The 18,124-nt window shown below is 41.6% G+C and overlaps 1 protein-coding gene across 1 annotated transcript; it reads right to left on the minus strand.

The window, feature by feature from the left end:
• Positions 1-11,718: 11,718 nt before the first annotated feature.
• On the minus strand, positions 11,719-17,647 carry LOC106571286 (cannabinoid receptor type 1A). The gene is made up of 2 exons (XM_014144184.2): positions 17,377-17,647; positions 11,719-14,865 (listed from the first exon to the last, which is right to left on the minus strand). The coding sequence occupies exon 2, from the start codon at positions 14,813-14,815 to the stop codon at positions 13,409-13,411; it is 1,407 nt and encodes a 468-aa protein (XP_013999659.1). The 5' UTR covers positions 14,816-14,865; positions 17,377-17,647; the 3' UTR covers positions 11,719-13,408.
• Positions 17,648-18,124: the final 477 nt, after the last annotated feature.

The following is an 18,124-nucleotide window of genomic DNA, read 5'->3' on the forward strand; positions in this document are numbered from 1 at the left end:
TTGAAAAGCATGGTCTGGACTACAGAAATAATCTTGTGGGGCAAGGCTATGACAGTGCATCCGTCATGAGCGCCAAGCATTCTGGTGTGTCTGCACGGATTAAAAACAGTGCAAGATTTTCATTTTATGTGCACTGTAATGCACATTGTTGGATTTTGGTTCTTGTCGATGCTGTAAAATCAGTGTCTGAGGCAGTTAACTTTTCTGCTCTCCTGCAGAAGCTTTATAACTTTGTATCTGGCTCGTACTTGAAAATAGTGGTGATAGATCAGTGGAGGCAAGGGGCCTTCTTTCACAGATAGATTTACATTTCATAGGGCTTTTGGTTACCTTTTGTAAAGTGCTTGATGATGCCAAATGTCTTTCTGACATGCTCCAATCAAGCTCTCTTGACCTAGCAAGGGCTGTGGATCTAGTAGGTGCCCTTACAGACACATTACAGGACTACAGAAGTGAGGGTTACTTTGGAGAACTATGGAAAAAGGTTGAAGAGATTGCAGAGCACTGCAAAATAAGTATACAAACAGTGTGTAAAAGACAGCCTAAAACAAGCTTAAGATTTTACAACTTTTTGATGATGAGCACTGTAGGACAGAAAAATAGTGACCAAAGTGATGGTGAGAGCTTCCAAAGAGCTGTCTTTTATCAGGTGCTTGACAGTCTCACAGCTGAGCTGCAGAGGCGTTTTTCAAAGAAGAATTGCGAGATAATGCAAGGGGTCCAGTTTCTCAACCCAAAGAGTACAACATTCTTGAATGAGGAGTCTCTGTTTGCCTTTGCTCAGACCTTTAAGTCAGATTTAGAGGACCTCAAACATGAGGTTCATCAAACCAAGCGGCTTCTTGATAGGAGTGAGAAAAGTGGAAGGGACAGCCCGTCTACTCTTCTTTACTTTGTTGTGTTTCTAGAACCTTATAAAGAGGTCTTCCATGAGCTATTTCGACTTTGTAAGATTTCTTTTGTTACACCAGTCAGCAGTGCTTCTTGCGAGAGAAGCTTCTCATCTTTAAAACTGATTAAAACCCACCTTAGGACAACAATGGTTGATGAAGGGTTAAGTCACCTCGGAATTCTCAGTGATGGTTCAAGGAGGGCATGCTCCCAACATGGATGAGTTTGTGAAACATATAGCCAGTTCTCATCAGAACCGCAGAATTATGCTGTTTTAAATCTACCTTGGATAATTTGGTACTTAGGCGGTCCCTCTGGTCATGATTAAAACCTGCACTGTGTACTAGCTAGTACACTGACATTCTAAAATGATACATCCAAAGGGTATCATGTCACAGATTGAATTAGGTCTTGATTAGGCCAATTCCAAAACTTTTCTTTGCTATTAGTAAACATAATATATATGAGCATAAATATGATACTGTAAGTTTGTAACATTGATGGCCACCAACATATTTTTAATTTTTCAAGTCCATTTCTGCTTGATACTTGGTATGTCAAATTGCAGTGTTTTTTTTTTTTTTTCCCTAAATTTACTTCTTTGTAAATAAACAATGGAATTTATGTAACACACAAATGCTATCTTATCTCCTTCGTGCTTGAGCTTTATTTTCTGAAAATATTTTGATGTTCAACACATATAGACCCAGATGATATATTCATGAAAACAGTGACCCAAGTCCCTCCAGTATGTCAGTACAGTGTGTGTGTGTGTGTGTGTGTGTGTGTGTGTGTGTGTGTGTGTGTGTGTGTGTGTGTGTGTGTGTGTGTGTGTGTGTGTGTGTGTGTGTGTGTGTGTGTGTGTGTGTGTGTGTGTGTGTGTGTGTGTGTGTGTGAGAGAGAAAGAAACTGAGCTGCAGTTCTGAGGTAGAGACACTGACTATTCATTGTATCTTAAAGAATTGTAGTGAAGTAACCCTTTCGGACCACACTATCTGCCACATTGAAGAACTCCGGGGTTAAGTGAATTATCACTTCTACCTCTAATCAGAAATCATAGGACTCATTCATGCTCGTTAGATGCCAGGTTAAGGTTACACACACATTTTCTGTCGTTGTCTATGGAACCCCTAAAGTAGCCTTGGCCATCCCATGTATAAAACTGTAGTTCCACCACTGCTCCCAAATAGGCATAGGACAACACACTTGGGATTTGAAACAATCCACAGCTATGAAAAAAAGAAGCTAATGATCCCTGGTGAGTTATTTTGAAGGATTTTATTTGGACAGGAGTAATTATATAATTTTGGTGAAACATCAATTTACTTTAGGGGAGTCCATCATTCTAACAGTGCACTGTGCACCCGCTAACTTTCCTTTCCAATTCGCAAGAGGCTGAAACCAGAGATCTGTATATAATGACGAGATACTCTTGTCTCCGCCCTAATAATGGGAGTCTTTGTCCAAAAAGGCGATAAGTTTAGGTCTGCATATTATGCCCATAGAGACGCACTGGGACATACTACCTCAATTGGCCCGACCAACCAGTGCTCTCGCACATTGGCTAACCGGGCTATCTGCATTGTGTTCCACCACCCGCCAACCCCTCTTTTTATGCTACGGCTCCTCTCTGTTCATCATATATGCATAGTCACTTTAACCATACCTACATGTACATACTACCTCAATAAGCCTGACTAACCGGTGTCTGTATATAGCCTTGCTACTCTTATTTTCAAATGTCTTTTTACTGTTGTTTTATTTCTTTACTTACCTACACACACACACACACATACCTTTTTTTCCGCACTATTGGTTAGAGCCTGTGAGTAAGCATTTCACTGTAAGGTCTACACCTGTTGTATTCGGCGCACGTGACAAATACTGGGAAGTTTGGCGAGAGTGAGCCCTCTCGCTTGCTTCTTCCTCGCTTCTGAAACTATTGCATGTCACCTGAGAAAGCATCTTCGTGAGCGAAACAGCTACAACAGCCTTCACTCTTCTGGGAAGACTTTCCACTAGATGTTGGAACATTGCTGCGGGGACATGCTTCCATTCACAAGAGCATTAGTGAGGTTGGGCACTGATGTTGAGCAATTTGGCCTAGCTCGCAGTCGGCGTTCCAATTCATCCCAAATGTGTTCGACAGGGTTGAGGTCAGGGCTCTGTGCAGGCTAGTCAAGTTCTTCCACACCAATCTCGACAAAACATTTCTGTATTGATCTCACTTTGTGCACAGGGGCATTGTCATGCTGAAACAGAAAAGGGCCTTCCCCAAACTCTTGCCACAAAGTTGGAAGCACAGAATCGTCTAGAATGTCATTGTATGCTGTAGCGTTAAGATTTACCTTCACTGGAACTAAGGGGCCTAGCCCGAACCATGAAAAATAGCCCGAGACCATTATTCCTCCTCCACCAAACTTTACAGTTGGCACTGCATTGGGGCAGGTAGCGTTCTCCTGGCATCCACCAAACCCAGATTCGACCGTCGGACTGCTAGATGGTGAAGAGTGATTTATCACTCCAGAGAACTCATTTCCACTGCTCCAGAGTCCAATGTCGGCGACCTTTACACCACTCCAGCCGACGCTTGGCATTGCGAATGGTGATCTTAAGCTTGTTCGGGTGCGGCTGTTCGGCCATGGAAACCTATTTCATTAAGTTATTGTGCTGATGTTGCTTCTAGAGGCAGTTTGGAACTCGGTAGTGAGTGTTGCAACTGAGGACACTACGTGCTTCAGCACTCGGCGGTCCCGTTCTGTGAGCTTGTGTGACCTACCACTTCGCGGCTGAGCCGCTGTTGCTCCTAGACTTTTCCACTTTACAGGTCTTAAAGTTGACTGGGGCAGCTCTAGCAGGGCAGAAATGTAACAAACTGACTTGTTGGAAGGGTGGCATCCCATGACGGTGCCACGTTGAAAGTCACTGAGCTCTTCAGTACGGACCATTCTACTATCAATGTTTGTCTATGGAGATTGCATGGTTCTGCTCAATTTTATACACCTGTCAGCAACGGATGTGGCTGAAATAGCTGAATCCATTAATTTGAAGGGTGTCCATATACTTTAGTATATATTGTGTATGTACATGAAGGCAGGGTAAAGTAACTAGGCATCAGGATAGGTAATAATATGTTTAAAATAAAGAACAGAGCAGCAGCAGCTACTTATGAGTGTCAAAGTGTGTGAATGTGTGTGGGTTTTGTGTGGGAGTGTCAATGTAGCATGTGTGATTGAGTGTGTGTGTGAATATGTTTTGTATGTACACTACCGGTCAAAAGTTTTGGAACACCTACTCATTCAAGGGTTTTTCTTTATTTTTACTATTTTCTACATTGTAGAATAATTAGTGAAGACATCAAAACTATGAAATAACACATATGGAATCATGTAGTAGCAAAAAAGTGTTAAACAAATCAAAATGTATTTTATATTTGAGATTCTTCAAATAGCCACCCTTTGCCTTGATGACAGCTTTGCACACTCTTGGCATTCTCTCAACCAGCTTCACCTGGAATGATTTTCCAACAGTCTTGAAGGACTTACCAGATATGCTGAGCACTTGTTGGCTGCTTTTCCTTCACTCTGCCGTCCGACTCATCCCAAACCATCTCAATTTGGTTGAGGTCGGGTGATTGTGGAGGCCAGGTCATCTGTTGCAGCACTCCATCACTCTCCTTCTTGGTCAAATAACCCTTACACAGCCTGGAGGTGTGTTGGGTCATTGTCCTATTGAAAAACAAATGATAGTCCCACTAAGCCCAAACCAGATGGGATGGCGTATCGCTGCAGAATGCTGTGGTAGCCATGATGGTTAAGTGTGCCTTGAATTCTAAATAAATCACAGATAGTTTCACCAGCAAAGCACCCCCACACCATAACACCTCCTCCTCCATGCTTTACGGTGGGATATACACATGCGGAGATCATCTGCTCACCCACACCGCGTCTCACAAAGACACGGCGGTTGAAACCAAACATCTCCAATTTGGACTCCAGACCAAAGGACAAATTTCCGCCGGTATAATGTCCATTGCTCGTGTTTCTTGGCCCAAGCAAGTTTCTTGTTCTTATTTGGGTCCTTTAGTAGTGGTTTGTTTGCAGCAATTTGACCATGAAGGCCTGATTCACGCAGTCTCCTCTGAACAGTTGATGTTGAGATGTGTCTGTTACTTGAACTCTGTGAATCATTTATTTGGGCTGAAATTTCTGAGGCTGGTAACTCTAATGAACCTATCCTCTGCAGCAGAGGTAACTCTGGGTCTTCCTTTCCTCTGGTGGTCCTCATGAGAGCCAGTTTTATCATAGCGCTTGATGGTTTGTGCGACTGCATTTGAAGAAACTTTAAAAGTTCTTCAAATTTTCCAGATTGACTGACCTTCATGTCTTAAAGTAATGATATACTGTCGTTTCTCTTTGCTTATTTGAGTTGTTCTTGCCATAATATGGACTTGGTATTTTGGGCTATCTTCTGTATACCCACCCACCTTGTCACAACACATCTGTTTGGTTCAAATCCATTAAGAAGGAAAGATATTCCACAAATTAACTTTTAAGAACTCCCATTTTGTCACGTCCTGACCCTTGTAAGAGGTCATTTGCCATAGTAGAGCGGTCAGGGCGTGACAGGTGGTTGTGTTGGGTGGTTTTGGGTTTTCTGTTTATAGGTGGGGTTTTTCTAGTCTTCTATTTCAATGTTTTGTTTTCCAGTTTTGGCCGGGTATGGTTTCCAATCAAGGCAGGTGTCTTTCGTTGTCTCTGATTGGAAGCCATACTTAGGCAGCCTGTTTTCCTTTGGGGTTTGTGGGTAGTTATTTTCCATTTTGTATATGTACCTGACGGAACTGTTGGCTGTCGTTTTGTTAGTTTGTTGAAGTGTTAAATAAATTAAATAAATATGACCACTTTACACGCTGCGCCTTGGTCCCCTTTCAACGACCCCTGTGACACATTTGTATAATCTGATTAGCGTAGCATAGAGCAGCTCAACTCTTTACTCTACGAGGTCCAGAGCCTGCTGGTTTTCTGTTCTACCTGATAATGAATTGCATACACCTTGTGTCCCAGGTCTAAATCAGTCCCGTATTAGAGGGGAACTATGAAAAAATGCAGCGGAACTGGTTTCGAGGTCCAGAGTTGAGTTTGAGGGGCATAAAGGCTCGCTTGACCTCTTTACTGTATCTATCTTTGAATGACAACAAATGCTAAATTGAAGAATCCCTACTGTTGACCAATGACCGAGGAACGGGACTGGACTTCGGCTCCGAATTTCGGCTTGCCTCAAGAAAAAAATATGTGTGCACGAACATCCTATTTTTTTTTCTGAAGACCAAGACATCACTAAATGTCATCATAAGGAACTGTTCCGAACTGTTTCGTGCATGAAGCATGCGGACGGCTCTGATGCGGTCGGCTCTTAAGTGCTTCGTTGGAGCACGTGTCAATACTGATGGGATCAAAAGAAAGCGAGCGCTGCTCTCAGATCAGCTTTCTCATTTCAAATATTAGAATTATTTCCCATTACTGAGGATGGATCAGGTCATATAGAGAGATATTACCACCTACGGCTGCAAATATGGAGGTGGCTTATTCTAATGTTTACCCAATAAAAATGCACAAAATCACCAATTTGGAACATCATTGCGCAAGATACATATCAGGAAATATATTGAGACAAATCACAGAAAGTAGCCTACATGTAGCAAAATAGAACTCCATTGATTGAACATTAAATATATTTCAATATGATTAAAAACAGTCATATCGGTTTTCATTTGAAGGATCTTTTTGTATGTTACTTGTTAGTAGGCCTATCAAATGCAAAAACATCAACAACTTTGTATTTGCCTCAAGAACGAGACAGCCTATAGGGAGGAGGTCAGAGACCTGGCCGTGTGGTGCTAGGACAACAACCTCTCCCTCAACGTGATCAAGACAAAGGAGATGATTGTGGACTACAGGAAAAAGAGGACCGAGCACACCCCCATTCTCATCGACGGGGCTGCAGTGGAGCAGGTTGAGAGCTTCAAGAACCTTGGTGTCCACATCACCAACAAACTAACATGGTCCAAGCACACCAAGACAGTCGTGAAGAGTGCACGAAAAAACCTATTCCCACTCAGGAGATATAATTATGTCATGTCTTTAGAAGCTTCTGATAGACTAATTGACATCATCTGAGTCAATTGGAGGTGTACCTGTGGATGTATTTCAAGGCCTACCTTCAAAATCAATTGTAGACCTCCACAAGTCTGGTTCATCCTTGGGAGCAATTTCCAAACGCCTGAAGGTACCACGTTCATCTGTACAAACAATAGTACGCAAGTATAAACATCATGGGATCACGCAGCCGTCATACCGCCCAGGAAGGAGACGCATTCTGTCTCCTAGAGATGAACGTACTTTGGTACGAAAAGTGCAAATCAATCCCAGAACAACAGCAAAGGACCTTGTGAAGATTCTGGAGGAAACAGGTACAAAGTATCTATATCCACAGTAAAACGAGTCCTATATCGATATAACCTGAAAGGCCGCTCAGCAAGGAAGAAGCCACGGCTCCAAAACCACCATAAAAAAAGCAACACTACGGTTTGCAACTGCACATGGGGACAAAGATCATACTTTTTGGAGAAATGTCCTCTGGTCTGATGAAGCAAAAATAGAACTGTTTGGTCATAATGACCATCGTTATGTTTGGAGGAAAAAGGGGGAGGCTTGCAAGCCGAAGAACACCATCCCAACCGTGAAGCACGGGGGTGGCAGCATCATGTCCGCAGGTCTGATGAAACAAAGTGGCCATCACAAAGCACTGACCTCAACCCTATAGAAAATCTGTGGAAGAACGGAAAAAGCGTGAGCCAGCAAGGAGGCCTACAAACCTGACTCAGTTACACCAGCTCTGTCAGGAGGAATGGACCAAAATTCACCCAACTTATTGTGGGAAGCTTGTGGAAGGCTACCCGAAACGTTTGACCCAAGTTAAACAATTTAAAGGCAATGCTACCAAATACTAATTGAGTGTATGTAAACTTCTGACCCACTGGGAATGTGATAAATCATTCTCTCTACTATTATTCTGACATTTCACATTCTTAAAATAAAGTGGTGATCCTAACTGACCTAAAACAGGGAATTTTTAGTAGGATTAAATGTCAGGAATTGTGAAAAACTGAGTTTAAATGTATTTGGCTAAGGTGTATGTAAACTTCAGACTTCAACTGTATATCCACAGTAAAACGAGTCCTATATTGACATAACCTGAAAAGCCGCTCAGCAAGGAAGAAGCCACTGCTCCAAAACCGCCATAAGAAAGATAGACTACGGTTTGCAACTGCACATAGGGACAAAGATCATACTTTTTGGAGAAATGTCCTCTGGTCTGATGAAACAAAAATATAACTGTTTGGCCATAATGACCATTGTTATGTTTGGAGGAAAAAGGGGAAGGCTTGCAAGCCGAAGAACACCATCCCAACCGCAGCATCATGTTGTGGGGGTGCTTTGCTGCAGGAGGGCCTGGTGAACTTCACAAAATAGATGGCATCATGAGGGAGGAAAATTATGTGGATATATTGAAGCAACATCTCAAGACATCAGTCAGGAAGTTAAAGCTTGGTCTCAAATGGGTCTTCCAAATGGACAATGACCCCAAGCATACTTCCAAAGTTGTGGCAAAATGGCTTAATGACAACAAAGTCAAGGTATTGGAGTGGCCATCACAAAGCCCTGACCTCAATCCCATAGAAAATTGGTGGGCAGAACTGAAAAAGTGTGTGCGAGCAAGGAGCCCTACAAACCAGACTCAGTTACACCGGCTCTGTAAGGAGGAATGGGCCAAAATTCACCCAACTTATTGTGGGAAGCTTGTGGAAGGCTACCCGAAATGTTTGACCCAAGTTAAACAATTTAATGGCTATGCTACCAAATCCAAATTGAGTGTATGTAAACTTCTGACCCTCTGGGAATGTGATGAAAGAAATAAAATCTGAAATAAATAATCTCTCTACTATTATTCTGTTATTTCAGATTCTTAAAATAAAGTGGTGATCCTAACTGACCTAAGACAGGGAATTTTTACTAGGATTAAATGTCAGGAATTGTGAAAAACTGAATTTAAATGTATTTGCTGAGGTGTATGTAAACTTCAGACTTCAACTGTAGGTATTTATAGTTGTCCACATATTCTAAGTCAGACCCGTCCAGAGTAGTGATGCTAGGTGGGCGGGCGGGTGCGGGCACCGATCGGTTGAAGAGCATGCATTTAGTTTTACTAGTGTTTAAGACCAGTTGGAGACCACGGAAGGAGTGTTGTATGGCATTGAAACTCGTTTGGAGGTTTGTTAACACAGTGTCCAAGGAAGGGCCAGATGTATACAGAATGGTGTTGTCTGCGTAGAGGTGGATCAAAGAATCACCCGCAGCAAGAGCGACATCATTGATATATACAGAGAGAAAATAGTCGGCCCGAGAATTGAACCCTGTGACACCTTCATTGAGACTGCCAGAGGTCCGGACAACAGGCCCTCCGATTTGACGCACTGAACTCTATCTGAGAATTAGTTAGTGAACCAGGCGAGGCAGTCATTAGAGAAACCAAGGCTGTTGACTCTGCCGATAAGAATGATTGACAGAGTCGAAAGCCTTGGCCAGGTCGATGAAGACAGTACTGTTTTTTATCGATGGTGGTTATGATATCGTTTAGGACCTGTAAGGTCTCACCTGTTGTATTCGGCGTATGTGACTATTAACATTTGATTTGATTTGCAGTCATCTTTTGTTCTGAAGTTATCCGCGGTCACAGAGAGATGGATTAACCATGTGATTCTATGTGTAGCGGAGATCTGTTTATTAAAAAACCTCTACAGGATCGGTGTCCACCCGTGGGGGGCTAACGTAGGCTAATGTGATTAGCATGAGGTTGTAAGTAACAAGAACATTTCCCAGGACATAGACATTTCTGATATGGGCAGAAAGCTTAAATTATTGTTCATCTAACTGCACTGTCCAATTTACAGTAGCTATTACAGTGAAAGAATACCATGCTATTGTTTGAGGAGAGTGCACAGTTATGAACTTTGAAAATGTATTAATAAACCAATTAGGCACGTTTGGGCAGTCTTGATACAACATTTTGAACAGAAATGCAATGCTTCATTGAATTAGTCTTAAACTTTGCACATACACTGCTGCCATCTAGTGGCCAAAATCTAAATTGCGCCTAGATTTCTACGTCAGATATTGGCCTTTCTCTTGCATTTCAAAGATGATGGAACAAAAAATAAAACACGTTTTCTTCTTTGTATTATCTTTTACCAGATCTAATGTGTTATATTATCCTAGTCCTACATTAATTTCACATTTCCACAAACTTCAAAGTGTTTCCTTTTCAAATGGTATCAAGAATATGCATATCCTTGCATAAGGTCCTAAGCTACAGGCAGTTAGATTTGGGTATGTCATTTTAGGCGAAAATTGAAAAAAAGGGTTAGATCTTTAAGAGGTTTTAAGTAATGCAGGAGGGCAAAAAAGCATCTAACGACGCACTTAACTGTTCTACTATTGGTCTGAGGCAGGCGTTAGATTACGAGCGTTTACAACTGAAACCTTAATAACGATGGTTTTTGGAAACCACTCAGATATTTAATGATGTTGCTACCAAGGTTCTAACGATGAACTCAGCCTTAAGATGCTTTTGGGAAACCTGGCCCTGTCCTGCAATGTGATTTATTTACCAGCAGGAAAAAGCATCATGAAGTTTCCAGGAGATATATTAGGCTATAACAGCTCATTCAACAGCTCATCCCACAGCCGTTTCAAACGATTGGACAATAGTTCAATATTCCTTCAATGTTTCTCTCTTATGTAGGACATTCCCATGTATGTCAGTAGTAGGCTATATACTTTCTGTTTAGTTTAGGACTGGCCCCATTGTGTTTGAGGTGCACTTCCTTCTCTACTCTCTCTATGTTATTTGCTTGTCCATGTGTCCACGTTCAGATATAACTGAACTGACATCCTATTAAATCATAGTCATAACATTGCCTCTGTCATATGTCTCTGTTCAGCTGTAAATCTGAACTGTTCTATAAACAGACAAGGTATAGCAGTGCTAATAGCACTGGTTCAAAGTCCCATGTAGAGGGCCCTATATGTATCAAGAGTCTCAGAGTAGGAGTGCTTATTAAGGATCAGTTTTGACTTTTTAGATCACAATGAATGAGATTACATGGACAGTGGGACCTAATCCTAGATCAGAACGTTTAATCTGAGATGCATTATACATACAAACCCCAGGCCCTGTATTTGGCCATAGAATCATTATTCATTCATCTTGCAGGATTGTTCTGATAAACCATCTTCCAAAAAGGCCTATAATGTGGACAAGGAAGAATTGTTGTAAAATTCCCATCCTGTGTGAATGTGAGACAGTGAGGGCAGTGTTGTATTTCGTCCAGAAGAGGGCGAGAATCAGCTTCAGGAATCATTGCTTCCCTTCCATTCCTGGAAGAAAAAAAAGATTTTGTGTCTTTCCTTCCAGCCATTTTGAGACGGAGTAATAACATGTCTGACTTGATTGGTGTAGGTGTAGAAGCTATATGGGTGTATGGCTTACACTTCTTTGTGTTAGATCTAACACCATGTTATCAAAGATTACTTCAAAGGAGGGAGGGAGGAAGGAAGGAAGCATGTTATTCAAACATGACCTAGGTGTCCGCTACTACAGTTTATGAGTATATCAAATTTGTTCTATTGTGATTTTCTTGCCTTTTGTAAGCTGAACACACTGTACTTACAACTATTCATCAAATAAAAATGAACATGGTCAGCAGACATCATAACCAGCTGTGACTTTATTCAAAAGCTTGGAAACATTACATTGCAATACGGAAGAAAAAGAAACAGTTGAATCCTGCAGATAATTTTTTTCCACAGACAATCCTCAGATTCCACCACTGTACAGAAGCCACTTGACAGTTGACATTTGATCTCCAACACTCAACAAACAAGAGGCAGCGAAGCACACTGGTAAACAGCTGTCAGTAGTAGTTTAACACCAAGATAAATGTCTAAAGAACAATTGTGCTAACTGAGTCATAGTTCTAGATTAAAATTCCTATATAATCTAATTGAAAATTACATTTTCATCAACACTTGTAAAAGGCTCATTTTCACACAATGCATACACAGTATAACTTCCATTCTAACATGTTGTCAGTTATAATGAAAGGCTTGCTTTTGATAAGAATGTACTCAGAAAACCAAAAAACTAACAGGCTATCTTATTTTTTAGTTAATCCAAAAGCTGAGCTCTAGGCCTGCTGTAGGGTAGCTGTTGTCTCCTCAAACACTGAAACAATTTGATAAGATTGACAGGTTCACATTGTTTTTATCAAGTTGTAAGGTTATTCACAAATGTACTGAATTGAATGAAAACCACTTAAAAGTCATCTGAATTTAATCTATGGCATGATTATTATGATAGTGTGGCCACCACTTTTCGGGAACTGCATTGTACAACACTGTACAATTGTTTGGTGTGCATTCATTTTTATAGAAAAAATACTACTATAGCCAAGAGTAGAGAGGAAGAAGTGAAAGGCAGAATAAATATGATGATTTTTTGGGGAGGGGTTAGTACCTACATTACAGAGAATTCCATTGTAGATTTTTGGCTTATTAAACACATCTTGTAGATTAGCTTATTATGGCTTCAAATGACTAATTGATGTCATTAAACTGAACACTGTGGTTTTCAGATTCATCCAGCTTCTGTATGAAAGATGACTCCCAACAGACAATGGAGCTGTCTCCACAAAGTCAGGTCAGGCTTTATTTATCCTAAGCCTCGGTTATTTCTGTATTAAATCATAAACTTAGACAGGTATAAAAAGAAAATACATGAGCAACTCTGTTGCTTTAGGAATCGTACATGTCTTAAATAAACACATATTAAAGTTATACCCTTATGTAAACTATTCACAAAACATACTGTATATTTGTACATGATGCTTGGACAAAGTCAATGCCTCTTCTGGCTGCTCAAAGCCTCAAAGATTTGTCTTCTTTATGGTACACATATTGACATCTTGATAACACATACTTCTAATCAAAAACTTCAGTAGCCCCTTATCCCATGAATTAAGATATCATTGTTTCAGAACCTGAATTCACAGTACAAAAATATACTAAGCCTTCATGAATTCACCATCAGTACTATCTACAGTTTGATCATCATTAAGTCTATGATCAGCAGTAGACTTACGACAGTCTTGGATAGGTCAAACACATTTTGAGTCCATCCACTCTCTTCATCACCTTTACAAATCAATTTGGCACTTAGGCACTAGAACACTATACTAGCACACCTCATAAACATAAAACAATGAAGTAATGAACCGTTGAAGCGTTTAGCTATTTGTGTAATTTATTACATCCTGTGGAAGGGCCACCACCTTGTGAGAAAGTTTCCTCTGAAACAGATGAGTTGCACAATATCGCTGTGGCATGATAATGACCAGCTAAACAGCTTCTGCAGATGTCTCAGTGGAGACAGACATAGTCACTTTGGCTATTTTCACAGTGGTCTTCACACAGCTCTCTGCAGCCCTGTTGGCAGCGATGTGCCTGCTCTGGCAGTCAGACTCCAGGCTATTGTCCAGTTGCTGGGCACTGCCCCGGCACGCCTGGCATGAGCTGAGGAAGGCGTGTCGCAGGTCCTTGCTCCTCAGGGCGTAAATGATTGGGTTGACTGTTGAGTTGAGCAGACAGAGCATGCTGGCGAAAGCAAACACTGTCTTAATATCATCATCCATCTTCCAGAACAGGTCGTAGACCATGATGGCCAGCACAGGGCCCCAGCAGATGACCAGCACCACCAGGATGAGGACCAGGGTCTTGGCAAGCCGGATATCCATGCGTGTCTGCTCAGGGCGCATGGTCTGCACCTTCGTTCCGTCTGCTGAGTACACCACCAGGCTCTTCTGGGAGGTGCGGCTCAGCATGCGCACAGCGTGGTGGTGGGCCTTCCACAGGATGTACATGTAAGCGTAGACAATGAAGAGGACCAGCACGCTGGTCACCCCGATCCAGAAGATCAGATACTTCTCATCGATTAGCGGGAAAAGGTCTGAGCAGACCGAGTTGAGCTGCTTGCAGTTCCAGCCCAGCAGAGGGAGCACTGCGAAGACGATGGAGATAGTCCACATCACGCAGAAGGCGATGACAGCCTTGGTCCGCGTGACGATGCGCCTGTAGGCCAGGGGTCTGTGGATGGAGATGTAGCGGTCTATAGCAGTGAGAAACAGGCTTCCCACAGAGGCTGTGAACGAAGCGATAACCCCACCTAACTTGAAGAGGAACACATTGGGGCTGTCCTTTCTGTGGAACACATGGAAGTCCAGGAAGCTGTAGACGAAGATGACGCTGCCAAGCAGGTCGGCTACAGCCAGGCTTCCTATGAAGTGGTACGAGGGGCGGCAGCGCAGTGTGCGGGATTGGAGGATCACACACAGCACGATAAGGTTCTCAAGCACGGTGAAGGTTCCCAGAGTGAGGGACATCACCGTCACAGCCAACTGCTGGCTAGGGGTCAGGATCATGAAGCATTCCATGTCCACGAAGTTCTCCGCACACTGGATTCCGGTTCCCTCATCACCAAAGCCGCTACTGTTGCCAAACAGGTCTGTGGCATTGGTAGGGAAGAATGGAATGCCTTTTAGGATGAGTTCTTCATCTCCAGGCACCTTGTCTGGGAAAGAGTTACTGCGGAAAGCAGGTAAAGGCTTCTGGACGGACAATCCACCCTTAGTGAAGTCAGTGTTGACGGTGGCGTCATCATAGCTGGCATCGTTGGAGCCAAGGTACAGCAGTCCAGAGGTTATAGTCCGGAAGGTGGTGTCTGCCACACCATCCAGCACAGACTTCATGACTGGGCCTGAGAGGTGAACACTGGGTTTTAAGATGATCTCTGGTTAACCTATGAAATGATAAGAGAAATGTTTGTGTTTATGCCTTAACATTGAACAGGAGAAATTGGAAAGCACAGCAAGAATTGTGCTCTTTTATGACAGTTAAACTGTTAAAGAGTTGTCATTTCAAAATGGCATTTAATCCTATATTCTTTTGCCAAAATTAAACTATAATTTAGATTGGGCTTTTTCTCACATTGCTTGAATGAGCAAAATCATCGGGGTGTTTTAATTACAACCTTCTAACTGGTAACTGCCAAAATAAAGGAAACATGAGCAAATGAGTGAAACAAAGTATACTGAAAGCAAGTGCTTCCACACAGGTGTGGTTCCTGAGCTAATTAAGCCATTAACGTCCCATCATGCTTAGGGTCATGTATAAAAATGCCCAGTTGCCCATTATTTTAGTTACCATGACTAGAAGTGTGCGTGTGTCTCCTCTCACCAGATCTCAACCCAATGAACACTTATGGGAGATTCTGGAGCGACGCTTGAGACAGCTTTTTCCACCACCATGAACAAAACACCAAAAGATGGAATTTCTCATGGAAGAATAGTTGCATCCCTCCAATAGAGGTCGAGACACTAGAATCTATGCCAAGGCGCATTGAAGCTCTTCAGGCTGCTCGTGGCGGCCCAATGCCCTATTAAGACGCTTTATGTTGGTGTTTCCTTTAATTTGGCAGTTACCTGTATATTTAATTCTATAAAATTGGAATTATCTAATGATGATCAGCAGAGGTGTCATGCCCATAGGGGGCACAGTGGCACATGGACCCTCAGATTTGTCCTGTTTAAAAAATAAATACATTTGTTTTTTTATTTACAATTATAAATATTATACTTTTTTTCATTTTCTTCATTTATCAGACACTCTTATCCAGAGTGACTTACAGTAGTGAGTGCACACATTTGTGTTTGTACTGGTCCCCCGTGGGAATTAAACCCACAACCCTGGTGTTGCAAGTACCATGCTCTAGCAACTGAGACATACTGTAATACTACTAGCCACCTAGCAATTTTATGAAGTTGGCTTTAGCTAGCTCAGATAGGTTCCCAATCTCCCAACCTCATAATTAGCTTCAAAGAATCCATTTCAGGCTGTCAATTAAGTTAGAGTAGCTAGCTTGTCCAACTATCTTAGCTGGCATGCCTGCTGCCAAGGTTGGTAGACTTTAGAAAAACAAGCAATAACTAAATGTACTGAATAAGATTCACATTCCTTTCAATCTTCTACCCAGATTTTAGCAGAGATGCATAGAAGCATATTTGGTTTCTTTAAAAAAAGAAACGCCAGTCAGGAGGATAGAAACAGCTCAGGATGTATGCTTAGCTATGCAGAAAAATTGACATATTTCTTATAAAGAATTAAGCATAATGATTATGGCTCTATATGGCAGGAAAACTGTTTCAGGTGTTTGAAAAATTCGAAATTCTCCAACTCCCGGACCACCTCCGGCCACCCTTACGTATTTGGTGCCCCCTCAGATTTGTGGGGTGCATGAGGGGCAACGCTTTTTATTCCATTTTTTTTTTTTAGGTTAACCATTATGAATGGTCAAAGGGAGTTCTCTGTTACCTAGCTGTTGCCCTGCATGTCACACAGAGAGAACAATTCCATTCCTGACAGATAACTCATGTCCAACAAGAGACAGTCTATTTTGTTCACGTTTGGCCAAGCTAGTCTATGTCGAAGATCACTAAATGCAGCTCCTGTTATACATTCCCTTTACATTCCCTTTACTGTCATTCTCATGTTTAGCAGTAGCCACAGGATGGTGCACAGGTGCAATCATACCGAAGCTGATGGGGTATTATACTGTTATCTAAAAGTGAATAAACATTTATTTATCTTAAGGTTAGGAGTTAGGTTATAGGGGATAGGGGAAGGGTTAGCTAACATGCTAAGTAGTTGCAAAGTAGCTAAAAAGTAGTAAGTAGTAGAAAAGTTTCTGAAATGTTAGTTGTCCATGATGGTATTCAAACGCGCAACATTCAGGTTGCTAGACGTTCGTGTTATAGGACACCCATCCACCCTGACCAACCACCCTCCTTTCGTTTTGGAATGAAGTAACCTTCTGTCTTATGTAAACATACCAAATGTAACATATCATACTCATTTGAGGTTCTCGGGTTTTACTTTCACTATGTTACGTCTGGTCAATGAGACCTGCATGTATTATTTGTTCATTAGGTTTCACCTTTATTTTTCACATTAATTAACGGCTTATTTTTCTTCAATTGTATATCTACAATTCGATGCCGTTGCTATAGCCTACAATAGCCTCTCGTTTTTGTACGGTGAAATGAATGAAAAACTCATTTTGAGTGCCGGCACCGTTTATATGTAGGTGCAGGAACTCTGAAATACTTTTGAGCTAATATTCTAAGATATGCATGAACTCAAACAGTAGAACATTTGAGGTGCCACAGTCTTCAGCTCGAGTGGGCTCCTGCCGAAGTCAGGCATTGATTAGGACACATAAAGAGTTTATAATAACCTAATAAAAAGTATTTACCTTCACATTGCTCGCACAGGTCCCTCCACCCAAACTGTATCCAACCATTAATCCAACCTTGACTCACAATACCTGACAAAAGAACTATAAATGTAATCATTAAAACAAGGAACGGTAAAAACATTTACAATTACATAGAAAATATCTTTGTCTAACTATCTAGTTATTTATTGGTTTATAAGGTTTATTGATGTGCGCTCAGAATGGCATCTGCTCTCTCATGTGCGCCTCCCGCAGTGGACCTAAGTTGCGGCTGCTGCGATGTCTGAAGTCTCTCTCTGTATGTGCATATTTATGAAGCATCACTTTCGAAAGCCACATCACGTGCTGCGAAACGCGCTCTCCATAGATTTATATAGCCAACCCCAAAGCAGCCTTCAAGTGTAAGAACAAGGGAACATGCATACACAATAAACGAATTTTGCTCTTGGACAAAACGATAGCTGCACATACAGGTACTTTAACAGGTTCAGTGCATTATGGCTCAAATAGGTTCACATACGGATAAGCTTGTATAAGGCAATATGTTCATTTCTCATGCTTTCAATGTCGTTGATGTGTTATAATGAAACATTAAATTCTATAATATTCTTTAAATTTAACTTGCTTGAACTTATTGTTCATTAGGCTACTTATCTATATTTTTCCAATTAAAATATTGCTTTAAACAAGCTCATTTGAATCCCACCAGTGAGGGATCTGTTTGGTAGTTTCCTGTCAGTGGCACGCACTGAATGTAAATGATGTG

Source organism: Salmo salar, chromosome ssa15 (genome assembly GCF_905237065.1).
Source record: "Salmo salar chromosome ssa15, Ssal_v3.1, whole genome shotgun sequence".
Taxonomy (NCBI): Eukaryota; Metazoa; Chordata; class Actinopteri; order Salmoniformes; family Salmonidae; genus Salmo; species Salmo salar.